Source organism: Electrophorus electricus, chromosome 15 (genome assembly GCF_041902795.1).
Source record: "Electrophorus electricus isolate QZ-2024a chromosome 15, ASM4190279v1, whole genome shotgun sequence".
Classification (NCBI taxonomy): Eukaryota; Metazoa; Chordata; class Actinopteri; order Gymnotiformes; family Gymnotidae; genus Electrophorus; species Electrophorus electricus.
This window is the reverse complement of record NC_137511.1, coordinates 19,385,456-19,412,250: the sequence shown is the minus strand read 5'-3', so window position 1 is coordinate 19,412,250 and position 26,795 is coordinate 19,385,456. Positions and strand designations below refer to the sequence as shown.

Genomic DNA, 26,795 nt, shown 5'->3' with positions numbered 1-26,795 from the left:
CAGCTCCGCCCCACACACACACGTTCACCGTCAGCTCCGCCCCACACACACACACTCGTTCACCGTCAGCTCCGCCCCACACACACACACACACTCGTTCACCGTCAGCTCCGCCCCACACACACACACACACACTCGTTCACCGTCAGCTCCGCCCCACACACACACACACTCGTTCACCGTCAGCTCCGCCCCACACACACACACACTCGTTCACCGTCAGCTCCGCCCCACACACACTCGTTCACCGTCAGCTCCGCCCCACACACACACACACACACACTCGTTCACCGTCAGCTCCGCCCCACACACACACACTCGTTCACCGTCAGCTCCGCCCCACACACACACACACACTCGTTCACCGTCAGCTCCGCCCCACACACACACACACACTCGTTCACCGTCAGCTCCGCCCCACACACACACACACACTCGTTCACCGTCAGCTCCGCCCCACACACACACACACACTCGTTCACCGTCAGCTCTGCCCCACACACACACACACACACACTCGTTCACCGTCAGCTCCGCCCCACACACACACACTCGTTCACCGTCAGCTCCGCCCCACACACACACACACACTCGTTCACCGTCAGCTCCGCCCCACACACACACACTCGTTCACGTCAGCTCCGCCCCACACACACTCGTTCACCGTCAGCTCCGCCCCACACACACACGTTCACCGTCAGCTCCGCCCCACACACACACTCCTTCACCGTCAGCTCCGCCCCACACACACACACTCTTTCACCGTCAGCTCCGCCCCACACACACACACTCGTTCACCGTCAGCTCCGCCCCACACACACACACACACTCGTTCACCGTCAGCTCCGCCCCACACACACACACTCGTTCACCGTCAGCTCCGCCCCACACACACACACTCGTTCACCGTCAGCTCCGCCCCACACACACACACTCGTTCACCGTCAGCTCCGCCCCACACACACACACACACACTCGTTCACCGTCAGCTCCGCCCCACACACACACACACACACACTCGTTCACCGTCAGCTCCGCCCCACACACACACACTCGTTCACCGTCAGCTCCGCCCCACACACACACACACACACACACACTCGTTCACCGTCAGCTCCGCCCCACACACACACACACACTCGTTCACCGTCAGCTCCGCCCCCCACACACACACACTCGTTCACCGTCAGCTCCGCCCCCCACACACACACACACTCGTTCACCGTCAGCTCCGCCCCCCACACACACACACTCGTTCACCGTCAGCTCCGCCCCCCACACACACACACTCATTCACCGTCAGCTCCGCCCCCCACACACACACACTCATTCACCGTCAGCTCCGCGCCCCACACACACACACACTCATTCACCGTCAGCTCCGCCCCCCACACACACACACTCGTTCACCGTCAGCTCCGCCCCACACACACACACACTCGTTCACCGTCAGCTCCGCCCCACACACACACACACTCGTTCACCGTCAGCTCCGCCCCAGACACACACACACTCGTTCACCGTCAGCTCCGCCCCAGACACACACACTCGTTCACCGTCAGCTCCGCCCCACACACACACACTCGTTCACCGTCAGCTCCGCCCCACACACACACACACACTCGTTCACCGTCAGCTCCGCCCCACACACACACACTCGTTCACCGTCAGCTCCGCCCCACACACACACACTCGTTCACCGTCAGCTCCGCCCCACACACACTCGTTCACCGTCAGCTCCGCCCCACACACACTCGTTCACCGTCAGCTCCGCCCCACACACACTCGTTCACCGTCAGCTCCGCCCCACACACACACACTCGTTCACCGTCAGCTCCGCCCCACACACACACACTCGTTCACCGTCAGCTCCGCCCCACACACACACACTCGTTCACCGTCAGCTCCGCCCCACACACACACACTCGTTCACCGTCAGCTCCGCCCCACACACACACACACACACACTCGTTCACCGTCAGCTCCGCCCCACACACACACACACACACACTCGTTCACCGTCAGCTCCGCCCCACACACACACACTCGTTCACCGTCAGCTCCGCCCCACACACACACACACACACACACTCGTTCACCGTCAGCTCCGCCCCACACACACACACACACACTCGTTCACCGTCAGCTCCGCCCCACACACACACACACTCGTTCACCGTCAGCTCCGCCCCCCACACACACACACTCGTTCACCGTCAGCTCCGCCCCCCACACACACACACACTCGTTCACCGTCAGCTCCGCCCCCCACACACACACACTCATTCACCGTCAGCTCCGCCCCCCACACACACACACTCATTCACCGTCAGCTCCGCGCCCCACACACACACACACTCATTCACCGTCAGCTCCGCCCCCCACACACACACACTCATTCACCGTCAGCTCCGCCCCACACACACACACACTCGTTCACCGTCAGCTCCGCCCCACACACACACACACTCGTTCACCGTCAGCTCCGCCCCAGACACACACACACTCGTTCACCGTCAGCTCCGCCCCAGACACACACACTCGTTCACCGTCAGCTCCGCCCCACACACACACACTCGTTCACCGTCAGCTCCGCCCCACACACACACACACTCGTTCACCGTCAGCTCCGCCCCACACACACACACTCGTTCACCGTCAGCTCCGCCCCACACACACACACTCGTTCACCGTCAGCTCCGCCCCACACACACTCGTTCACCGTCAGCTCCGCCCCACACACACTCGTTCACCGTCAGCTCCGCCCCACACACACTCGTTCACCGTCAGCTCCGCCCCACACACACTCGTTCACTGTCAGCTCCGCCCCACACACACACACACTCGTTCACCGTCAGCTCCGCCCCACACACTCGTTCACCGTCAGCTCCGCCCCACACACACTCGTTCACCGTCAGCTCCGCCCCACACACACTCGTTCACCGTCAGCTCCGCCCCACACACACTCTTTCACCGTCAGCTCCGCCCCACACACACACACACTCATTCACCGTCAGCTCCGCCCCACACACACACACTCATTCACCGTCAGCTCCGCCCCACACACACACACACTCATTCACCGTCAGCTCCGCCCCACACACACACACTCATTCACCGTCAGCTCCGCCCCACACACACACACTCATTCACCGTCAGCTCCGCCCCAAACACACACACACTCATTCACCGTCAGCTCCGCCCCACACACACACACTCATTCACCGTCAGCTCCGCCCCACACACACACACACTCATTCACCATCAGCTCCGCCCCACACACACACACACACACTCATTCACTGTCAGCTCCGCCCCACACACACACTCACTCGTCAGCTCCGCAACACACTCTTGATTTGATCACATATTCACAGCCCACAACAGGCACATGTGATCAACAGGGGCCCTTAACCTGAAGTTTTCTTCAAGACACAGGCACGTAAAATACTCCCAAAATAATGACATGACATTGTCTTTCTGCCTCATGCTTTTCCTATGCAAATAAAGATGCTTTGTTACTTAGGTACAACACTGTATCGATGTTAAACATGTGTAGCCTAACCTCCATTTTATCTACCTCATAGTCCTGTGAGCTTTCAGTCCTGAATAGCCAAATTAAAATGTGTAGTGCCATGAGTGCAGAACATCTTACTTCTGACAATTGCAAGGCACTGAATATGCATTTACTGCCATCTGGTGGCTGCAGTAAGATTGAATCAGCACTTGTTAAATCAGCATATGAAGCTTGTGTTTGCTACACAATAAATATTCCTAAAGTTTCTAATTTTGCAAGAATCATCTGAATAATTAAAGGAAAAACCACAAGTGAAGATCATCAGGTTAAAAACATTCCTACCCACAATTGCAGAATTATACGCATACATTATTTTCATCAGAAAAAAAGTTTTGAAGACATATAAATGTAAAAATCTGCTCTCACCTGCGTATTAATAATTTCACTTGAGTATTGAGATAAATCCATGGAAGGTCCTGCATTGCCAAACCCATCATCAACAGCTTCAGCTAAAACAATTAACAAACAAAAAAAATGTAATTAAAATTAAGGTAAACAATGACGGTATATTTATTTTAATGTGTACAGCAAGTGTGAGACTTACATTCTTCTGGTGTCCCGAAAAGATCCACAGATCCTTGGCTAGAAGTAATGCATTCATCTCTGCAGGAATGGGGAAGCACATGTTGTCCCGCTGATATAGTTGCTGTGGCATTTACATTCTCAGGCGCGTCCTGTTTGTGAGCAGGGCTCACGTGACCCGACAGCACTTCAGGCTCTGCTTCACCGAGAGGATGACTTTGATGACTTGCAGAGTCTAATCCTGCCTTTGGCCTTTGTTCTTTGAGTTGGTTTGAAAAATCTGACTCTTGCAGTGGCCTTCTGGCAGATGGAAAGGGCGCACGGCGAGACCTGAATATCTGGGCCAACGATGGGAGGTAATCGTCCTCGGCACTGAGCTCGGACTCTGAGGAGTTCAGCCGCTGAGCCTTCCTCTTCCTGCGCACACATGGCTGAGACAGGATGCCCACATCCCCCTCCTCCTCCATCTCTGAGCTGTGATGGGCTGCAGGTTCTACGATCTGATGCACGAGAGGCTCAGTAACACCCGGTACGAGCCCATCTGGGGTGGTGGAGGACTCCCAGTGGTTACTGTGAACTCCAGAGTTTGTCATGCTCCCTACCGAAATATCTGAAGCTTTGTTTGAGTTCAAGTAACTTTTTGATTGCAAATTATCCCCCTGGTTTTCCTGGGAGATGTCAAGTCTCTTTGGTAGACAAGCTCCTGGAGACTGATCCTTTCTGGTGCTCTTATCACTACAGATCTGTGTCTCCTCCTCAGTGACACTAGCAGAGAAAAGTTGGAAATGATAAACCATTTCAGAGTTCCCAGGATGCCTGGAATCTTGAGAAGGCTTTGTGACCTTGTTGGGACTCAATGCAGGGCTCGAACTCACCCCCGAGTTCCTCAGGAGAGCATGCTCTTCACTACCCAAGGCAAGAGCAGATGATGATGCCTGATACTGTGTGACACTCACAACACCTGCATTTCCAAGACTGCCATGAGACATTTGAGATGATTTCTCAGAGGGTGAAAGCTCACCTTGGTTTGAAAGTGGAAGCAGGTCACTATGGGAAACATTTGCAGGACCTGTATTATGGCCATTGCTCCGACAGGCAGTGTCTGGGCCCTGTCCCTCAAGCAGCTTATCCTCTACGACCCTACCCAGAGCACTCTCCTGGCCTTTAGATAGGGATGCTGTAGGACTCCGTAGGCAGAAGGACTTCCTCTTTGTAGCCTTGAAGGTTTTCAAGAGTTGCTCCGTGTCAAGTTCACTATCATTAGTCTCGCCCTCTTCGTCTACACATCTGCTCTGCCCAGCAGGCATCAAAGCAGCAGCTGGTGCTGCCTGTACAGCTGGTGGAGCAACAACAGCTGCAGATGGAGACTCCTGATGTTTGTCTGGTACAGATGCACGAGGCGAGCCAGCCGCTAAGGGATCAGGCAAGCTGACAACCGTGGCAGAAGCAGGGACATGTTGTCTATCAAAATCCATCGTGTCCAGGACAGCAGAAACGGACGAATTTTCATCAAGAATAATTTCCCCAGTTATGCAATTCAAAGGAGCTGCTTCCTCACTTGACTGAACCGTCTCGATTATTTGAAAGTCACTGTTGTAAACACATCCATTTCTCTTTACAGACTGCTCATCAGCTGTCCTACTCTGAAACTGTGCAGGGCTTGCTTTTCCTTGATTTGCATCGTTATCTACACGCGTATTTGTAGCATTCACTCCGGGTGGGATGAAAGAAGATGACGGATCACTTGCAGGTTTGTCAGCAGGTTTTGGCGGCACCCGTACAGATCGCCTCCTCTCCCGAGGGCCCTGCACTTCTGCCGTGAATGCCTGCAGCCTTAAACTTCGTCTGGTTTTCCTGGAATCAGGTAACTGTTGTTCTGCACTGCTCGGATAACTTTCAATAGTAACCTCTGCCTCGGTTATCTTCGGTTTACTTGTCAACTTAGGGATAAAACCATCAGTCTCAGTTCCAGCACTGACCAGGGCAAGGGGCCTAGTGTACTTTACATTCTTGCTTTCCTCCAATTCTTCATCTTCTGTACTCTCACAGTTGTTCCTTCTCATGCGTCTCTTGCGATCTTTTACATTGTCACTATTGTTCACCTTCAAGTCACAGTCCACATTTTGCCAAGCATCTTTCATCTTCACCTTTGACTGTCTCCCCTTTCTCTTAACTGGTACATAAAACTCAGGACTGTTTTCCATCGTACCAACACCATTTCCATCTGTACAGTTCTCCATCAACTTCTCATTCTCTTCTGAACGTTTCAGTAGCATGTTACTGTTCAATTCAGCACAGTTTCCTTGTTTCTTTGCTTCTTCAATGTTCTGTACAGCAGATTCCATGGGTTCCTCATGAACAACGTCTGCTTTATCATCAGAGGACAGTTTCTTTATGAAATCTGCTGGACTCAACTTACCGCTTGGCTGCTTTTTAGACACATGTCTCCTAATCCTTCTTTCCTTTTCTACTACATTAAGAGGACAAGGGGTAGTCATAATCTCTCTCTCAGGAGAGTAAGCTCTGCTCACTCTGGTCTTGGCAGCTGTGCGCTCGCGTTTATATACTGCGCCAAAAATCTGCTTCTCCAGACACTGTCCTGGTGCCTCCCTGGACGGATTTACCTTATCGTTAGCTTTCACAACGACCTCTGTAGGAGCAGATGAGCATATGCTGTCTTTCTCAGAATCACTGTCATTACAAATGGAAAGAAATGTGCGGTTATCTCCCATCTGGGTGTGGGAAGAGGGGGAAATTTTCATCAGCCACTCAGAAACCTTTTCCAGACTCTTCTTCTGCCTTTTGTCCACAATTCTGTCTGATTCCAAGCCAACCCTTGATTGGGATCTGAGGCCTGATGGCTTTTTGCATTTACTGGTTCCATCGTTTAGACCTATTGGTGAATTACTTAGCCTGTCCTCTCTTTCTGAAAGGAAGTCTTCAGGTTCTGTTTGTTTCTTCTCACAGTCTCGAGGCAGATAACCCAGATCGCTATCAGAGCAGTCCTGCTGTGGATCAGCACTACATGAATCCTCAAGACCCATCAGTCTAGCAAAGGCATCCTTAGCTGTAAATGAGTTAAAACACACACACACACACACACACACACACACACACACACACACACACAATAAAAGAGGCATAAGAATGTTGCTATAATGAGAGGGACGTTTGCACTGCAATAAAAAGCCAAGAAGTATGATAGCACTGGCTGTTCATTCTCTGCTGAATTTATATCTGTACAAGTCACTGGCAGACAGCTTAAGCGCCTGTATAAGAACATGGGTCTTACTGTCTGCTCCAAGCTCTACACTCTGAAACACAGGGACGCTCTTAATGCAGCCTGCTCTTACTACTCTATTATAAATAATAGTGCTTCAAAACCCACAGCTTCTCTCACCTGCTGCTGAGGAGGAAGGAGACTGTGCTTTCTCCATCCCATCATCCTCCGGGGCCTTGTTCTCCTCGATGCTATTCTGATCCCTCGACTCTGTTTCAACACTAATCACAGACCAGTGGAGATGCACTTAACAACAGCAAGAAGAAAATGTAATTAGCTCAAGCTCCCAATATCATTAATGTGAATGGTGTGACGATATAATTCAGGTGGCAAAGGCTGGTATACTCGCCTGGCTACTTTCCTTTTCTGTGGCATGCCTGTAAAATCTAAGAGAATGCACATAAAAATTATGAATCTGAGGGGAAAAGGGCATTTGTGCGCATGCTGAAAAAAAAATCTCAATACATCATTCACGAATGTGGCGGGGCTCAAGAAGCTCTAACCACCTGCTTCAAAAGATTCATCATGTACTGAAATATGATGCTTTGTCATGGTACAGAATCACAAAGGTGACAAGACTTCAACAAATGGTTTAAATAAATAAATCGATGTGATCTTACATTAACCTTGCTTTACTCCTTCTGAAAACCACTCACCGTGTTACATGAGAATATATGAGAACGTGTTTGTAATAAACATTAACACAGATCTAATAAAACAGCTTTCTTGCATTAATAAAATCTGCTTCAGTGTCAATGGAGAGGGCAATGAACATGTCCAAAGGAATAATCTATTTTCATATTCTTTAGCTTCTTGAGCCCGCAAAATCTGAAATGCAGGTACTGTAGGGTTTTGAGTAATATCACTGAGCTATTCTCATGCTGGACTGCATCTTTTGGTGATTAGACTGTGTGGAATTTACAGCAGTAGAGGATAAACATTCTGACCAAAGTGCAGATAACATTTACACATCACAATTAAAATACACGTGAACTATGAAAAAAAAAAGCACTTACAGTTTGTGCATGTGTCAAATTCATAAGACTGGATTAAATTCTGTAATCCTTCTACCAGCCTCTGGAACCCTGGACTTTCCTGTAAACTCCTGTTGGAGAAACATCAAACAATGAGCAGAAGTTGACTGCTGGACACCCATGTTACAATTATTAGACATATCATCAATATAACACCATAGCGCACACACTCACAAAAACACTCATCATATAGGTACACAGCAACCTGTAATGAGTAAAATTAACAGTAATATGAATAAACTGGGACGTTCTGTGACATTTGTATGACCTTTTGGTAACTGTCATCTTGCACACAGGACAACAGGCTTCTTTCCTTTTACTCCTTTCCAGTAGCTTCATAATGCAGAATCTGCATGAAGAGTTTTAATAACTCACATTATTAGCCACAGACATGATTTATTTAGAAACTATTAATAATCATCTTGGGCTTAGGAAAACAGCCATTCAGTTAACCAAATCATGGAAGAAAATAAAAACTTTCAAATACATTCTAATAACTCAGCAACTACATTAACAATTAAGGTGGAGTGGCAAATTATCTGCGCATCACAAGCCCTGTTTCAACAGTAACAATGACACAGTGTGTGATATGTATTCTAAAATGCATCTCACTTGCAAAATTGGTGGTCACACCTGGTTGACACTGGTGTGCTCATCAAATCCAAACTGGAAACAACAAGTGATTAAAAAAAAAACTCCACACAAAGATTTATTCAAAAGAAATGAGACTTTGAGGATTACTTTTTGTGGTGTCTGTGATGTACATTCAGCAGTAGTCACTCACCATATTGGACACTGTAAATTCTCCCAGATCACACATATGCCTCTTTTCACTTCTCCGGGATTTGGTGCAGTCATTTCTTTAAACATAAGCCACAGCCTCATATGAAGTGTCAAACAGTGCATGCACTGATCATTTATGAAACAATTATTTATCAGAAACATCTTGCAGATGTCCAGTTAGAAACTTCAGCCCTTTGCTTGCCCCAATTTGTGTTAACCCTTCAGCTATGGTCAGTTCCTCAACACAGCCACAGTAGGAATGAATAGGATGAATACCTTTGGCAGCAGTGACACCAACATGCTGTGTCTGATAAATGATAATCAGGTCCACAAGTACAACCATGTCTTTGCCATGTCTGTGCTGAGAATGGTCCACCACCCAAATAACATCATGTAAACAGTGGTCCTCTGGTCAGAAACTGACCAGTGATAAACAGAATACAGGGTGGCTGACTAATTAGTAGACTAGCCCATATGTAGCCAAATACATTAGTACACCTATAAAATTAACCTGTAAGACAAAGTGAAGGGAGGAATGTGTTTTTAATTAGGTGAAAAGTAGACATAAAAGCAAAAAACTAAAAGAGAATCATCATATGGATGATCTGGTAGGGGGAAAGTGCGGAATGCTCTCCATGCTCAGTAACAAGAACTTTTTTTTTTCCACTTGACTGTACTGCTTAGAGAAAAAAGAAAACACCAACAGTCATTACTATGCTATGGTGTCAACAAATGTTACAATTACAGGCCTCTCAGGCTTTAGTTCTCTTTGCTTTGAGAACAACAAATAGTTCTCTAGGCCAATGTCTAATGAAGTGGGTAAAAGCATAAAACGGCCATACAAAACCCCTTTTGCATGAAGAAATGTACTGCATACAGCAGAAGGTACACTGACAGTTTGATATGAGAGTTAGCTTATATTTGGACTAAGCCTTACCTTGGAATTTCTAAATCGGAACACCCCTAGACGGAATTACATTCTTGTTTGTAAAAATGCCTAGTGCTCTAGTTAGTTGTTAGCTATAACACACACATTTAGTTCTTTGATGGGGACTTTTCTTCAATTCACAATGATGTTATGGTTAGATTTTAACAACTTTTTCAGTGTAAGATCAATCTATCAACAAGGTTTTTTCCCTCCCATTTTCATTCATATTTAAAGTTGTCAGTAATTCAGAAGAAAATTGGTAACTTTCTAGAAGTTAACCTAGCTAGCCTATCTATCTCTCGATCTACTGGAAAAAAACACCGGTGGTTTTCTCAACTAACTAGCAAGCCACATGACAACTTGTTGGACTAATCAGCATGAACGACTAACCCAGCTAACGTTACGGACACCTGTGATAAACCTATTTTAGCTAACGTTACGGACACCTGTGATAAACCTATTTTAGCTAACGTTATGGACACCTGTGATAAACCTATTTTAGCTAACGTTATGGACACCTGTGATAACACCCAGCTAACGTAACGCTATATTTTTGGTGGCTAACGTTAGGTTTGGTAATCTGGTTAACGTTAGGGGAGTAGGAAATCAATATTCATCTTTGTACTGCGATCTGATAAACAAATGATAAAATACAGAGAACATACCTAAATGCTCCTTACGTTATGTAGGGATAGTTGTTCTTTACTGACGCCCCGTACTGAAACTTCCGACAGTTCGTCAATAACGGACGATTCGGTAATAAACGTAGAAATATAATCGCGTCGCCAACCTGTTATTAATGTTTCAAAAGATCCGTCCGGTTTTCCCGCAACTATTTCTGTCACGTGAGCGACTGTCTGCACACGACTTCACTTTTATATGTCACCCGTGCAGATTTGGATCAAAAAGTGAGCAAATGAACTTATAATGTCTGGGTCGAAAACTCCGCTAGTAGCAAAAATGTAACATTAAACACTAAACAAGACATCGGTGTGGCTCGCGCAGAGCATTTCCCTTTCGCGAGCGCGGCAAATATTTGTGTACGTGCATCAATGTCACGTCACTTCCCCTAAGTAAAACAAAACAGGAAACGCTCGGGTGAGAAACATAATAGCACACTGGCTAACGCTAAATATCAAATATAACGGACAATTAAAGATTTTCCATGACACATTTACGTAGTGTGTAACTGTGTAATGTGCATTTCATTTGCAGTTGAATAGTCTGGCTAAGGTAATGTAGATTATTTTTGTCTTAAAAAAACTTGGCTAGCTAGCGTTGGCTAGTTGGCTGTCCAGCGTATAATGTTAGCTAATTAGCTGCCGAAAATACACGTAACTAAAGTGTTTAGCTCGACAGAGAGGTAAGTAGATTTGACACAGTATGATTTCCAGAGTCAATGTCCAGTTGTAGCGATGCTCTCCAACGCTAGCTGTGCACAGTGACGCACTGTGTGTGTGTGTGTGTGTGTGTGTGTGTGTGTGTGTGTGTGTGTGTGTGTGGGTGTGTGTGTGTACACACGTGTGTACGTACGTGTGTGTACCCCAGTGCCATGGAAGGCTCCAAATCTTCGAGCACCACCATGCAGGTGAGCTTCGTGTGTCAGCGTTGTAGCCAACCGCTGAAACTTGACACCTCATTCAACGTCCTGGACCGGGTCACCATTCATGAACTTATCGGTATGTTTGTAACGAACATGTATACCCCGACTTAATTGAGTGTAACAGGAAAACAAATTTTAGACATCAAATCCGCATTGGCCCCCTGTTGGATACGTTCATGCTTTTAACGGGCAGTGGAGTGGAGCTTCTGATCGTTTCTATTCATTTTTAGCTGATCGTGAAATCAAAAAGCGGCACTGTAGTTTGGAACTAATTTTGAGTGATTGTTTTAACATTTGTTTAGCTCCACTGGTCTCAGTGACCCCGAGTAAACAGGCAGAAAGCAGTGATGCTGACAGTCCGCCTGAGGTGAGTGCCTGGCTTTTGAGCCATTAGTTTGATCACTGAGTCTCATGAGTGGGTTTTCACATAGCTTTCACATCTTCAATAGGAGACATTTGTGGAGAATAAGCATGATGGCGTCTCCAGGAAATACATCCCTCCTGCAAGGTATGTTTCTTGCTTCCATCACTTGCTTGGGCATTTATGGCTTTATGCCTTTCTAATACATGTGTAATAAAGACGTTGGAGCAGTAAAGTGATAAGTACGTAGGTTGCCTTGGATGGAGCTTTACTCTCCTCCTTCTCCATGTGCAGGATGATGTCCACAGAAAGTGCAAACAGCTTCACTCTTATTGGCGAAGCGTCAGATGGGGGCACCATGGAGAACCTGAGCCGTAGGCTGAAGGTACAGATGCAGTTGTCTGGGGCAGAGCACACGTACTGTCAGACTGATAAACATGCAAGTCCCTCTGGATCAGAGCGTCTGCCAAATGTTGTTAACATCCATGTAGGTGACTAGCACCAAACTGACACCTGTTGAGTTCAGCAGGGCAGAGGTGGAATATCTGGTTAACCAGTGTTCTGAGTGGGTAGATGACTCTATCATAAGTTAAACTGGCTAATAACTTTCTTCTCATTGCTCCTCCTCTCTGCTGTAGGTCACAAGTGACCTGTTTGACATTATGTCAGGGCAGACAGACGTGGACCACCCGCTGTGTGAAGAGTGCACCGACACGCTGCTGGACCACCTGGACACCCAGCTCAACATCACTGAAAATGAGTGCCAGAACTACAAGTAAGATTCTCTGACGCATGCAGAAGACCTGCAAATTGCAACTGAAAAATATGCATATGCTTACAAACATCGAAAAGCGTTCTTTATTAAAAAGGTCTCCCCATGATCCTGATGATAGCTGGTTTGATGCTAGGAGAATGATTGCCCAGGATTGACCAGGCTTGCTTGCAGTTGGATTGGTCAGCACGTTTGATTGACAGGCGTGTGCGTTTCTTTGACAGGAACTGTCTGGAGCTGCTGTCCCAGCTGCAGGAGGAGGACAAGGGCACCCTGCTGTCTCAGCTGCAGCAGCTGCGGCAGGAAGAGGACCAGCTCATCCAGGAGCTGGAGGCCATCGAGAAGCAGCGTGAGGCCGTTGCAATGGAGCTGGGGGAGGCACGGAGCCACGCCCAGCAGCTGGACGCCGAGGAGCTACAGTGCGTGATGGAATACTGGAAGAGTGGGGAGGAGGTGGTCCCAGGGAGACAGTTCATGAAAGTTAGTTAGAAGCAGCTGAAAAATGGTTCCACCAGAAAGAACATCTTCAGTTTACAGAGGACAATTTAAGATCGTTATGTAAATTAGTGTTCAAATTCAACCCTTGATGGGATCGGCCGTAGCGGATAAGGAACAAAAGTGGGTTGGGCTGTGCAGAGGAAGCATACTCACTGGCACCTCCTACTTTCTCCTAAGTAATCTGCATTTTGTCAGACAGCTTTGTCTTACCTAGACAGAAGCAATTGTTGGCAAGGAAGAAAACATGTTAACTACTGCAGACTTTGTTAGACACGTACCTGGTTCCTGCACTGGGTGGCAATTTTACTATGTATATTTATTAAGGGCATTTTATAGGCGCAAAATTTCAAACCACAGCCTTTCTTGCCGTGACGACCCCGTTGGGCCTCTCTCTGCCCCTGTGCTCAGGTATCAGAAGGAGTACTGCGAGTTCAAACGGCAGCAGCTGGACCTGGATGATGAGCTGAAGAGTGTGGACAACCAGATGCGCTACTGTCAGACCCAGCTGGACAGACTGAAGAAGACCAACGTCTTCAACGCCACCTTCCATATCTGGTAATGGCTCTCCCCAGACTTCTCTTTCGTCACGTATCTCTTCTAGTTTCCATTATGTAACAAGTCCACATAGTAGTATTTTCTGAACCAATACCTGAATATTTTAATAGAATCTCATAACAGAAGCCCCAGTCAGGGTTCTATGGCCTATTGTGTCTCTCTCTCTCTCTCTCTCTCTCTCTCTCTCTCTCTCTCTCTCTCTCTCTCTCTCTCCTGTTATGTCTCATTCTCTTTCTTTCTAGTGTTATTTGTCTTTCTCTGCTTCTCTTTCTACTGTTATATGTGTCTGTTATATTATCATTTTCAGGCACAGTGGACAGTTTGGGACCATAAATAACTTCCGTCTCGGACGTTTACCCAGCGTACCTGTGGAGTGGAACGAGATTAACGCAGCCTGGGGACAGACTGTGCTCCTTCTGCATGCGCTAGCCAACAAGATGGGCCTGCGTTTCCAGAGGTAGAGCACACCCACCCCACTCGCACAGCACACGCACAGCAAACACAGGCTCAGGGGCTCGTTCACAGAGATGTGGAGTTTTCACATGTCCTTTCACGTGTCTTTTTCCTGTGCACAGCCTGCAGAATCTCTCTTCTACTAACAAATACAAAAACCGAAATGGAACAACCAAACATCAACTTAATGGCACAAAATGGTAATTCAGTATTGAATTTCGACGTTTTATTCAGTTTTCAAATTGTTTGCGGTCCCTTGTCAGATACCGTCTAGTTCCATATGGAAACCACTCATACCTGGAGTCCCTTACAGACAAGTCCAAGGTGAGCACAGGCAATTTCATGTACTGGCGGTTAAGATTGAAAGTTACCCTAGTTGGCAGCAGTTCGAGAATATATATATTTATCTGTATATATTTTTTTTTCTCTATGCACCCCTGGTTCTCTTCCTCAGTTTGGACAGAGCACTCTCCACCATTTCACTGCGTGTTGTACTGTGTATGACTATGTATGTGACAAATAAACCGAACTTGAACTTGAACTAGTGTATGTGTCTGGAAAACCATAGCCAGGAAGGTCAGCTCATAGCCTGCAGGACGCACTTCTGATGTAGGCCATTAACTGCAGTACCTTTTTGTTTTACTTTACAAAAGCCAGTATCTGACTGTCGTTTGTCTAATTGTGTCCTGTGCTGCTTGCCATAGGAGTTACCGCTCTACTGCTCAGGTGGCCTGCGGTTCTTCTGGGATAATAAGTTTGACCACGCAATGGTGGCCTTCTTAGACTGTGTACAGCAGTTTAAAGAGGAGGTTGAGAAGGGGGACACTGGATTCTGTCTGCCGTACAGGTAAGAGAAGCAGAGTCTTTAATTTTCCAAAAGATTTCAAAATCCAGTTAGTGCTTTCCCAGTTGGCTTCTGGTTATCTGCCAGCCCACAAGGGTCACTTGCAGCCTGGGACCTGATAATATAAGCTCAGCAGTGCTGCACATCTGCACTGTTCTCGCTCTGCACAAGTCGCTAACACCATGTGTATCTTACGGATGCAGAATGGACGTGGACAAGGGCAAGATTGAAGACACAGGTGGGACTGGAGGGTCTTACTCCATCAAGACTCAGTTTAACTCAGAGGAGCAGTGGACCAAAGCCCTCAAGTTCATGCTCACCAACCTCAAATGGGGTCTGGCCTGGGTCTCCTCCCAGTTCTACAACCGCTAATAGAGTCCTAAGCACAGGTCTGATCTCAGATCCACAGCTCTCCGTACGATCTACATTATAGGCATGTGATCTACTCTATGGACATCTGATGGGAAATTCTGAGGAGCTTTGAGCTCTTTGGAAAGGGCATAATTACACACAAGTGCATGGATGCCCTCTATAACCACACAGACTGGACCAACACAGTAATTATTCTACTTGCTATGAGTGACAGCTCACTAGAGAAATCAAGTAGTGATCTAGAGGATTTGAACAAGTTTGCCAAGAGCAGGACCAGCCCAGCCTGATTCTGCCTACTTAATTTGCTGCAAAACTATAATTAGCTATAATACTATAATTAGGGATGAAAACTAATTATATGATAGCTATTCTATTCGGATGCTCCAGGGTGACATTTACATGGTGCATTGTACGTTAATGTCTGCACAGCAGATCGGTATTGGCGCTCACTTCAAACATGACTATTAAGCTGGTGTAGGGGTGTGGGTATACCTGGTTTTGAAATTGTTTAAAGTACAGTGACCCATCTTCCAAAGATGAACATTTATTGCCATTTTCCTTCGTCACACCAGGATCCTTCAAAACCCGAGCATAGCACATTACAGTGGATGTTGCAGTTTTGCTGTGGTGGGCAGGAACCAAATAAATACAAATGTGTGTCTGCTTCAGTTGGCCTTTTTTAATATTTTCTAATCTTTCTCATTTGTGACTATGCTGACACTGTGCAGAGGCTTCACAGACAAGAAAGTAGACCCATTAACAAATGCTTAGATTTCCTGTCGTCAAAGTGCTTTGTCATTTCTGTAGTTCAAGGCAGCGATCCAGTCAACTAACTCAAGTGTTCTGAGATTACTGGGGTAGTTTAACACCCCCAGGAAATATCACACAGAACAGACTGCCTGTCAATTCTGTATTGTCCATGTCAAGCAGAAGCAGCTGGAAACAATTCTTAAAGTTTCTACCACTGACATTTGAGCATTTAATATATACTACACATTTATTTTACTAATGACAAAAACACTGATTTAATGTGTCCAAAGTCTTTTTTTTTTTAAGGCAGTTCCTTATCGAAACATGCATAAACAGCTTTTCATAAAGGCTGGACAATGGATTAAAAACATTGTTTCCTAAAATGTTTAACATTTATAAAAATATACATTTGAGAAAAACATCTTTATGGTGTTTATTCCCTTCCCCATAACTTTACTTATTTATACACTGAACCTTGGTATTAAAAAAGACAAAAGTAAAGACATGAGGAATAGAAATGACTGAATAGAAATGTTTTAAACGGCTAAAAGGGTTTATGTAAAACTGAACAGCATTCTGCTTTAACTTAAATCACTGTAAAAAAAAAAACAAGCATTGAAAATAGGCTACAAAATTAAGCTGTCATTTTAAATAAAGTTTAAGAATTTTAAAAAAGGGTTTCATAAAATAAGCCATTATACTGTTCCTAATTTTTTTTTTTTTTTTTTTTTTTTTTTAATTCTAATTAATTGCACAAAGCTAACAGAATTTAAACTGGCCACTGACAATGGACTCCAGAGCTTTGGCACCTGCTGCTGCTGAATACAGGGCTAAAAGTTACCGTGTGACCAGGCTATCCACAGGTACGTTGGCCCCGGGGCCCCACTCCCCAGCCTGGTGTCAGGCTGCCTCAGAACTGGAGGGACAGGGTGTAAAGCACTGCAATTCATCCCCAAGTTACAGCTAAGGGACAGCCCTGCTGCTTTAGTCCTCGACTCGGGGAAATCCAGAACTCTCAAACTCACTCCCCAACCTTCAGGTAAATGGAAAGTTATCTGGTCAAGGCTACAAAAAAAAAAAAAAACCCCAACAAAAATCTGTTTGACCACCCACCCCAGTGCTTCCTCCAGTTTCTAACATTTCCTTCAGGTGCTTCCCTTTATACACTTCACATTTCTTCCAGTGTTGGGTGTTGGTTGTCTAGATCCCCCCCAACCAACCCCAACCCTTCACTTCCACACGCACGCTAATCATATGCTTAACCGACGTCAGTGTGTCACGCTTCCACCCTGGTGCAGTTCACACATGCCACCTCGCCCACCCTGCATCTGGGACAGTTGCGTGGGCCAGTCAGTTGGAGGCACTGCTGTTGAGGGTGCTGGAGGTAGATGGGCCAGGCAGCCCCAGCGGAGGGCACACGCCCACCGACTTGCGGACATGGGGCATGAGGTAGGGGTCGCTGGAGAGCTGGTGTACATCGATGCGATCCTCCTTCCTGTACGCCAGACAGCGACGGATGAAAGCCTGCAAAACAAGCACCCCCGAGGTCAAGAGGGAAACCAGAGCAGTGACCTCAGCCTGGAGCCCTGATGTAATCTGTTTCCAAGGCATTCACTCATGGGTACCTTGGTCTCCGGAGACACCACGGGCTTCACTGGAAACTGCACGTCCGTGGCTTTGAGAATGGTGTTCTCCTGCAGAATGTCCTGCTGAGACTGGTTATGGCCAAATGGCTAGACAATGCAGAGAAAAGTCCAAATGAGAGACAGAAAACAGGACACTATGTGCGTGCACTTGAGAACGTGCGTGTTACCTTTCTCCCATAGATACTCTGGTAGAAGATGACTCCGACTGACCACACATCCACTTTATTTGAGATTTTGGGTGGCTCTTTACCCACTACAAAACACTCTGGAGGCAGGTACCTGAAATGGTGAGACATCCCATTATCTGTAGCAGGTATATTCAAATATGCTCAAAACATTTCTGCCATATTTAGAGAACTTTAAACCAATTCAAATGAACTGACATGTGAAGCATGTTAGAGAAGGTTTACCAGTAGGTTCCTGCTCCTTGTGATGTGAGTTCCATACCATCCACAGAATTATAACTGTCATCATCCATGATCTTAGACAGGCCAAAGTCGGTGATCTTTATCTCCCCACAGGCCGTGCCGTTAACCAGCAATATATTACCTGGGGGGGGTGGAGACGACAAATTAGGTTTAAAACAGCAGGGGAAAAAGATAAAATTACATTAATATTTGTGCATGCTTTGATCAGCTGAGCTGATCTCACCTGGTTTGAGGTCATAGTGGATGACTGGAGGGTGAATCTCGTTCAGGTACTTCAGGGCGTTCACTATCTGCATGACGATGGATCGTGCCTCTTTCTCGGACATCAGCTTGTGCTGCTTCAGGTAGAAGTCCAGATCGTTCCCCTCACAGAATTCCAGAACCGTGCAGAACCTACAGCAGCCGGCAGCAACACGCCTTCACACCAGGCCACTGCTGCGGACGTCTGCTGCGTGGCAGCACGTCCTCGTGAAAGCACAATCTGACAGATGGCTTGGGTTTCCCACAAACAGCACTTAAACACATCCTGCATGGGCCATCAGGAGTGGGAAATGTTAACGTAAATAAACCTGTCTGCCATTCAAACATGATCAGCAGAGCTAAATCTGGTCAGTAAACCCAGCTCACAAACACACCGAGTTCTATGATATTTGGCTTACTATTATCATTTACTGAGGAAATTGTGATCTTTATAATTTTACTCTGTGAGTGTCAGAGCGTGTGTGTGTGTATTTAACATCTGTACAAACGAAATGCAATGTAGTAATTACTGGTAGACTATGGAGCCCAGCTCTACATATATTAAACCTTGACGTATACATTGAAATCTGGAGCATATGCATATGTAAACGTCTGAAACCAGCCTCACGGGGGAGGGAGGGAGAGACAGAGACACTACACTACCCAGTAGGGAAGGGAGCACACTCACGAGTCTGTGTCCAGAGAGAAGTAGTCATAAAGCTGGACTATTCTGGGATGGTCCAGCTGTTTGTGGATTCGGTATTCTCTGCACGCATGTCTGGGGAGCAGACAAAGACGACTCTCAATTCAGACTGGCTGTTGAAAGCTACTGATGGGTACACAATGCCCCAAGCCATTCTTCATATTGTAGACATCACTCACTTGTGATAGTTCTCCTTCTTCTCATCTCTCCAGTTCTTGTTGAGCTGGTGGATTTTAACAGCCACATATCTCTGTTCTGTGAGGTCAAAGGCCTGGTGCAGGTAAGCGTTAAGAATAAAATTGTAAACCAACCTCACTGCGACAAACCAGTAACCCTCTGAATGAGCCATAGCTATAGCACCCGGCACTGTCAAATTTAAGAATTCTGCAAGTCCTCTTCATACCCCTTCTAACTACTGGCCTGCCACTCATTTTCAAACACTGTTTCTGACTACTGAAATTAGCAGCACGTATACCATCCTGACTAACAGTGAGGATGTTATCATACATGTGAAGTGTATATAATTGCAATATAGAGCTGATAAAGACAATATTGAAGGGTTAGGGGCCTCACTTTGTAGACCTCACTGAAGCCCCCTCGACCCAGCAGGTGCAGCAGCAGGTAGCGGTCATTCAGCGTAGGGTGATCCTTGAACCTGTAGGGGGAGATACAGACTGCCCTTAATGGCATGATAGCCATCAGTTGAATACATTTTTATATATATATATATATATATATATATATATATATATAAATTTAAAAAACAACGGGGTGTGTAACATACTGGGAGTTGTCCTCATTGTGTATTCTCTTTAGCTCGCGGATGTGAAGATTCCGTACTCGCTCCAAGCGCTCCAACTCCGCCTGAACGTCTGCTTCCTCCTGGGGGGGGGGGGGGGGGGGGGGGGGGAGACACCACACAAACACAGTCAGACAGACTGGCACACAGACAAACAGACCTGTCAGAGACAGACATGCAGAAAAATAAGCACAGACAGATGGACAGGCATGCAGAGACAGACAGACAGACGAGTGGCTAATAGCATTAGTGAAGAGATGAGATACCTTTTTTAAATAACCGAGCCTCAGTTTGAAAATCTCCTCCTGCTCGTGGTACTCGGCGAGAGAGAGCCTGTGGAAGAAACACTGCGTTAGCCCTTTAGCAGGCATGCAGCTGAGCTCTAATTAAAGAGGACCAGAGGCCCCGCCTGCCTACATTTCACTCTCCGCCCCATTGCTCTTGTTCTTGCGTTTGTTTGGCTCAAGGCTTGGGGGCGGGGCCTGGGCCACAGGGGCCGGCTTCCGCTTCCCCAGCAGCTTCCTCTGCCGCTCGATGTCCTCACGCTCCGAGTTGATTCGTTCCTGCTGCCTGTTGCCACAGAAACAAAGTGAGGAGGCGGAGCCATGTCCATTTTCAGCTAGTGTGAGAGGTTGCCGTGTGCTGGTGGAAAGCAGCTGCGACGGGTCACAGGTGCTCCACAGGCAGACTCACCTGATGAGGTTCTGAAAAGCGTATCCGTCGGTCCACTGCTCAGTGAAGGAAGCGCCGTGTCTCACTGTCGTAAAATGACCCAGCCTGAGCCGGTCCTGCATGCTCTTATCCCGACAGGCCATCTTCTCCTGCTTAGACTACACTCGCGTACAATCAATCACCACCACCAGGTGGATACTGGTTCACATTTTCTTCAGCAAAGGCAGTACAAAATTCAAGTCTGCACCAATTCTCAGACAACATGCATGGACACACGCACGTAGACACAAATACACACCTTTTCTATGAGAAGCTTCTTGCTCATCGTGACACATTTGTTGAGTCGCTCTTTGTAGCGTTCCAGTGCCTTCTGCTGTACTTCAAGCTGTCGCCTCAAATCACAGTTTGCCTGAATGCATTAATCGCAAAATTCCAAAAACAGATTTGAGGATTTTGACCATTTTTGAGACAATTCATGAAACCCCCTTCAATCGTGCAATTTAAGATGGCATTCAGCTTTCAATGTTTGAAACAAAAGCAAACCATCACCAGAACAAAACAGAATGAACATAGTCTTACTGTCCAAGAAGTCCTATTCACACAATAATGCTAAATCCTCTACTAATCCCCAAAACTGATATTTTAATCCACTTTAACAGGGCAGTGGTGGCTTGGTGGTTGTAGTGCTTGTTTTGTGATCGGGAGGTTGCTGGTTCAAGCCCCACCTCAGCTGGGTTGCTGCTGTTGGGCCCTTGAGCATGGCCCTTTGCCCTTGGTTGCTCCTGTTTGGGTGGCCATATTTTTTAAATAAAACATATGCTAAAGAGAAATATAATTTACCAGCAATGGCTACTGTATGTAAATATTCTAATAGTCTTAAAGTCCCTTAATGGTCTTCAAATGCTTTTTTTTTGGTTCATCTCTGCTTCGAACATTAACCTACTCCACAGATGCACATGCCTCGAGATGCAGCAAGCCTGATCGTCTAACCCTGTAACCGTCTTACCCGTAACAGGTCATCTATTCTGCCCTCTTTCTTCTCCAAGTCTGAGCTCTTATGGTTCTCCAGAGCTGCGAGCTTGTCCAGTGTCAGATCCGTCTGCGCACAGAGAGAGGACATCTAGATCAACACCGAAACCCCTGGCACGCTGCACACAGCATCAAACGCTGCATGCACACGCTCAGCCTTCACCACAACCACAGCCATGCAGGCCAGCAGCTCGTGTGTAGCTTTATGCGAGGAGCTCACCTGTGTAGCCTTGTGCGAGGAGCTGACGGAGAGTGCTTTTGGTGTGAGGTCCATGTTAGTGGAGCTAATCATGGGAGGACTGGCCTGCTGCACCTGTAAGAGCAGCGCACCTCAGGTTCTGTTCGCTAAACACCACCACACTAATCACCTGGACTGTCTCAGCTTCTGTTCACTAGTGCACAAAAAAAAGCATTTTTTGTTGTTTGTTTCTCTTTCAGTATCTGGTCTGCAACACTTTAAACTAAAGGAGCTGAATCCATTTCACCCTTCACCAAGACCTGTCCCCCTTGATTACTATTGCTATGCATGGTAAGTTCTCAAACCTGCCATTTTAATCTATGGTCTTTTCAACAATACATCACAGAGATATTCCAAAGGAAATAATAGCAAAGTAATTTCATAATTCCATATTAATTTCATTTCAACTTTACAGGTCCTTATCTTATTCACTCAGGGAGGAGATCATTTTGAACAAGATATTACACAAGCCAGTTAGTTTCTAGAGTTGGAGGGGCGGCTAATGCGAGCGAGTTAGCAAGTTCAAGGATAGATGTGTATGTGCGTGTGCACTCACCGGTAGAGGGGCATTCGAGAAGGAGGGTTGTGTTTATTATTATATTTATTTATTTGTTTATTTTATTTTTTTTGGGTGCTCACCAGCGGTGGAGGGTTGGAGAGGGAGGGCTGTGGAGAAGAGCGAGCCACTGTCGGGATGCCCGAAGCTGAACTGGCCCCTGGACCCCCACCAAACTGCAAAAGCACAAAGGACGCAGGTGAAGCCACGCACACGTTGAGCAGGTGCAGAGAACAAAGGACACGCAGCAGACAAAACTCACACCACACACCAATCCTTCACTCACCTCAAAGTAATCGCTGATCTTAGGCCCTCGTGTTCCGCCTTTTACTGCAAAACAGAAGAGACAAAAACAAAAAGGAGCTGAAATTACCAAAAATAATTCAATTTAAAGCCGCGGCAAATAATGTATTTGCAACACTACAACTGAACTGTCTTTACATCTTGCTAAAACTGTTCCATTGTCTTGACCATTATCAGCAGATAAAATTTCAACATTGGTTATTGCCACTGCACTATCAGGTTGGATCTCTACAAGGAGCCAGTGCACCCTGTCTGTCAGTTCTCACTTTGGCACAAATGAACAAAAATAAGCGCTGTGTGAATGCCTTTGGAGGAGGGACTCTGTATAGAGTGGAAGACAGATCTGTACAATTACAGCGGTTATCCTTTTACCTTATTTGAATAATGCGTTTTACAACAGTCCCTCGCACAAATCAGCTTTAAACAAATCTGTGCCCAGACCCCCAAATTAGTAAGCAAAGGCAAAAACTGTCATTAAATACATACCGAAAGAGTTTCACTCTGGTTAAAACACACAAAACATTTTACCTTGTTCAGAACTGTCTCCTTTTCTCTTCCTTGTTCGCTGCTCACTGCACTTCTTCTCTGGTGTCTTTGAGTGGCAAACACACACACTATTAGTATTTTGTACTATTAGTAGTACAAATTTGTTAATCATTATCCAACCATCTCATTCTGAATGACATAAGATCATAAATTAAATTTGAAAGCCCATATGATAACAGAAGGAAAATGCCCGTTTCCCAGACCCAGATTAAGCATAATCCTGGACTAAAAAAACATCCAGCACCGATTCTGTGGTAGTGTGTGTACACACACATGCACACTCACCTCAAGCTCTTTGTCACTAAGAGACCCTCCACTGCATAAGCTCTGATTGGAGGACTCGTTATGACCAGTGCCCTGGAAAAAGGATAAAACATTAGCAGAATACCACCCACGGTGACCCCGCCTTCTGCCAGGTTAAACACCCGCGGTGACCCCGCCTTCTGCCAGGTCAAACACCCACGGTGACCCCGCCTTCTGCCAGGTCAAACACCCACGGTGACCCGGCCTTCCGCCCGGTCTGCCCTCTGTACAATACCTGATGACCATACGTTTTGTGTCATTAGCTGGCTTAGTGAAATTGTAAAAAAGCAGAACTTGGATCAGGCTGCATGTGGTTTTTAAAGTACAAATAAAGGTTAAAAAAAAAACAAAAAAAAAACACACACACATTAATAATGGCGCATTATTAAATGTCTTTGGCTGGGTCTGATCATCATCTTACCTTGGTCACTCCGGTCCCTGTGAATCTTGCTTCCAGTAGCTCCTGTCGCCGGGGATCCAAACTATGCAACTCTTCCATCATCTCTGCATGCATCAGAACTAGTCATCTTATGATGCAATTCATTTCAGAGAATGCAAAGAAATTTCTAAGGAAACAAATTTACAAACATAGCCTAACAATTCCTTACACAATTCCTAGAGGCTAAAAACGAAAATATGGTCATTTCGCCAACCAACATACATTTAAACTTGGCTAGCTGCTTCACAAGTTGTGTACGTTAAGTAACGTGAGAACTAACTTGCCAACTTACTGTCTAGAATTTCAACAAAGTAACCCACTGACGTGTCTGCAATGTAGCTATTTAACTGAGCACAATTTACATTAACTTAGAAACTTGTTCGTGAAATACGCCTACTTTCCCATTGCTTTCGACTCAATATATACGACAGGTTGAAAAGAACAGTTGCACGCCAAGCACTTCAAGGTTCACATGTAGTTTTCCCATCTTATGTAGCTAAGCTAAGTTTATTTCCTCTACACAGCAGTAATTAGCGAAACGACAAATTAATTTCAGGCTACCAGCTAGCTACTTACATGTACATTTCGACAAAATAATCAAAGCCAATGTAGATAATCAGCTTTCTCCAGCTATAGTTAACAATATTTTTCCATAAATAGTCTTTGTTCATCGTTATCAAATGCAAAGTTAACCTAGCTGGATAACTAGGTTAGCTGACTAGCTTCCTTTCTACGTTCACTTTTCAATAAGGCAACTGGACAAGCCAGAATTGTAAGATTCTTTCTAATGCTTTCCTAAATTAGCTAGCTAGTTATCTATCTGACTTGTTAATTTGCACAAGCTTTCGGGTGAACAAATGCATCTCTGTCGTTGAGGAATTCTCTTACCGAAATGTTTTTAGCTGAGACATAGAGGTCCAACTTGCAGGCACGCTAGCTAAAATAGTTTAGCTAATCTAGCTAACCAGAGAGTGAGGAAATCACATAACCACCAGCTAGCCTCCTAGCTAGTTACCCAACTACCAACAAATTCAAAACTCAAAAAATTCAAAAACCTCTTTAAAACCAAAGGTTGTTTGCGAGGTGTTTACACGTTCATACGGCATTCACACATATTCAAACGTTATGTAATCCAACAAGCGTATGTAAACTGGGTTAACTTTAAACCAGCGTTAATTTTAGCGGGGTTGAGTAAGGTAGCTAACGCTAGCTCACTTTAGCCCAGCCCTGTAAAACTACTTTATTACCTGCAGCCGTATTTTATCGGCCCTTCTATTTTGAGCTTCTCAAATAACAGCTTAGACCGAGTTAGTTTTCAAATAATTGAAAATCAACTAGAAGATGAAATATCGCGTAAAATGAAAATATTTTTGTGAAAACTTGGCTAACACGGTTGCAATCCAATGGGAGCCATGTTTCTTCACAACTAGCTAACTGGTTGGTTAACTAGCGTTAACTAGTTTAGACTGCGTGGTTAGGGGGCCCACCAGAGGCCCGGGATCCACGAAGTTACCCCTACTACAAGCAGCGCCGTTACGAACTGTCTGTGGTGCTCATCTGTAATGCTCCCTAATCGTGCGTTTTCTTAACGTTTTAGCCAATTGGGTATTTGCCTAAACTTGGCACCATCCCTCTGACACACCCAGTCTGCCTGTCCGTAACACTTGTTGACGGGTTGCCAGGATTGAGCGGTGTTCGTTAAAACAGCTCGGACAGCCCAAGTTATGGTAACAAACAGGATTGTCTTAGTTTTTGCATTTCAAGCGACGATTTCGATGCATTCGAGGGTTGTTCTGATTCAGACCGCAGTCCTCTGATGCCAGGCGGTCTGAATCATTCACCAGCGTTCAGACTGAGGACGGGGCAGGTGTTTATCGGATATTCCTCAGGTTGCAGCCCAGGGAAAACCCGAGAGTGACCCCGGCACAAACGCGGAGGGTAAATGAGTGTTGCACTAGGACGGCAGCTTTCCTGTGGTGTTTTCACACATTGGTGTCATTGCTGGCTTCATTTCCACCCTTCAACATTGCCCAGGCTGCAGTGGTCCTGGGCTCACAAATTCTGCAAGGCAACAGATGATGCAGGGATGTAGTCTTTTGGCATACGGGTGAAGGGGGAGTGTTCAAAGCAGGATTTTCACAAAAAGTGGTAAATGGATGCATTACTACCGTTATATTAAACAATGAATTTATTTCTACAGGAGCCCTGTGGTCATGGCTCAATTTTTAACTTTAAAAAACAATAAATAAATAAATAGAATAGAATAGAATAGAATAGAATAGAATAGAATAAAACACCAACACATATCACACTAAACTGAATGAAGTATACTACCAAACCTGTGTAATTACACCCACACCGCTTCAGTTCCAGTACATTTCAGACTAATGTGACTGAAGCATACTATCAAACCTGTGTACTTACACCCACATCGCGTCAGTTCCAGTACATTTCAGACTAATGTGACTGAAGCATACTACCAAACCTGTCAGGTGTACTTACATCCACAATTTTTATGTCTATTCCCATGGACTGGGTCTTTAACAATGGTAAATATATTT

General features: G+C 45.9%; 3 protein-coding genes across 11 annotated transcripts in view; 1 reads left to right on the top strand and 2 right to left on the bottom strand.

Annotated features, from left to right (window-relative positions):
* The window catches only part of LOC113589805 (uncharacterized), a 35,167-nt gene extending 23,998 nt beyond the window's left edge, over positions 1–11,169 (bottom strand). Inside the window, exons 1-9 of one of the 4 annotated variants that reach the window (XM_081697195.1) lie at positions 10,790–11,169; positions 9,198–9,273; positions 9,026–9,079; positions 8,682–8,762; positions 8,396–8,484; positions 7,729–7,765; positions 7,500–7,600; positions 4,122–7,166; positions 3,944–4,026 (exon numbers count right to left, since the gene is read on the bottom strand). In XM_081697195.1, coding sequence (XP_081553321.1) covers positions 3,944–4,026; positions 4,122–7,166; positions 7,500–7,600; positions 7,729–7,765; positions 8,396–8,484; positions 8,682–8,762; positions 9,026–9,079; positions 9,198–9,271 — 3,564 coding nt within the window. In that variant the 5' untranslated portion in view covers positions 9,272–9,273; positions 10,790–11,169. The remainder of the gene's footprint in view (positions 1–3,943; positions 4,027–4,121; positions 7,167–7,499; positions 7,601–7,728; positions 7,766–8,395; positions 8,485–8,681; positions 8,763–9,025; positions 9,080–9,197; positions 9,274–10,789) is intronic. The other 3 variants (XM_035533876.2, XM_081697193.1, XM_081697194.1) reach the window with 3 other exon arrangements.
* On the top strand, positions 11,154–16,250 carry becn1 (beclin 1, autophagy related). Of its 5 annotated transcripts, none has more exons than XM_027009177.3 (12): positions 11,154–11,222; positions 11,673–11,803; positions 12,030–12,094; positions 12,177–12,235; positions 12,383–12,473; positions 12,727–12,863; positions 13,085–13,279; positions 13,767–13,913; positions 14,221–14,370; positions 14,630–14,690; positions 15,071–15,213; positions 15,414–16,250. In XM_027009177.3, the coding sequence occupies exons 2-12, from the start codon at positions 11,677–11,679 to the stop codon at positions 15,580–15,582; spliced, it is 1,344 nt and encodes a 447-aa protein (XP_026864978.1). In that variant the 5' UTR covers positions 11,154–11,222; positions 11,673–11,676; the 3' UTR covers positions 15,583–16,250. The 5 variants fall into 5 exon arrangements, 3 of the variants coding, with proteins under 3 accessions (XP_026864978.1, XP_026864976.1, XP_026864975.1); XM_027009175.3 differs by lacking the exon at positions 11,154–11,222 and adding an exon at positions 11,229–11,357; XM_027009174.3 differs by lacking the exon at positions 11,154–11,222 and adding an exon at positions 11,229–11,487.
* Positions 16,251–16,560: 310 nt separating this feature from the next.
* LOC113576844 (serine/threonine-protein kinase tousled-like 2) lies at positions 16,561–26,157 on the bottom strand. Of its 2 annotated transcripts, none has more exons than XM_081697196.1 (21): positions 25,123–26,157; positions 24,217–24,361; positions 23,778–23,849; positions 23,475–23,538; positions 22,930–22,973; positions 22,727–22,819; positions 22,070–22,162; positions 21,827–21,919; positions 21,119–21,229; positions 20,842–20,978; positions 20,566–20,718; positions 20,415–20,481; positions 20,134–20,231; positions 19,923–20,004; positions 19,529–19,572; positions 19,335–19,424; positions 18,630–18,799; positions 18,389–18,527; positions 18,146–18,257; positions 17,958–18,065; positions 16,561–17,856 (listed from the first exon to the last, which is right to left on the bottom strand). In XM_081697196.1, exons 2-21 carry the CDS (start codon positions 24,307–24,309, stop codon positions 17,683–17,685), a joined length of 2,037 nt encoding a protein of 678 aa, XP_081553322.1. In that variant the 5' UTR covers positions 24,310–24,361; positions 25,123–26,157; the 3' UTR covers positions 16,561–17,682. The 2 variants fall into 2 exon arrangements, with proteins under 2 accessions (XP_081553322.1, XP_026864979.2); XM_027009178.3 differs by having other exon boundaries at positions 19,529–19,620; positions 25,123–26,156.
* Between the last annotated feature and the right edge of the window lie 638 nt (positions 26,158–26,795).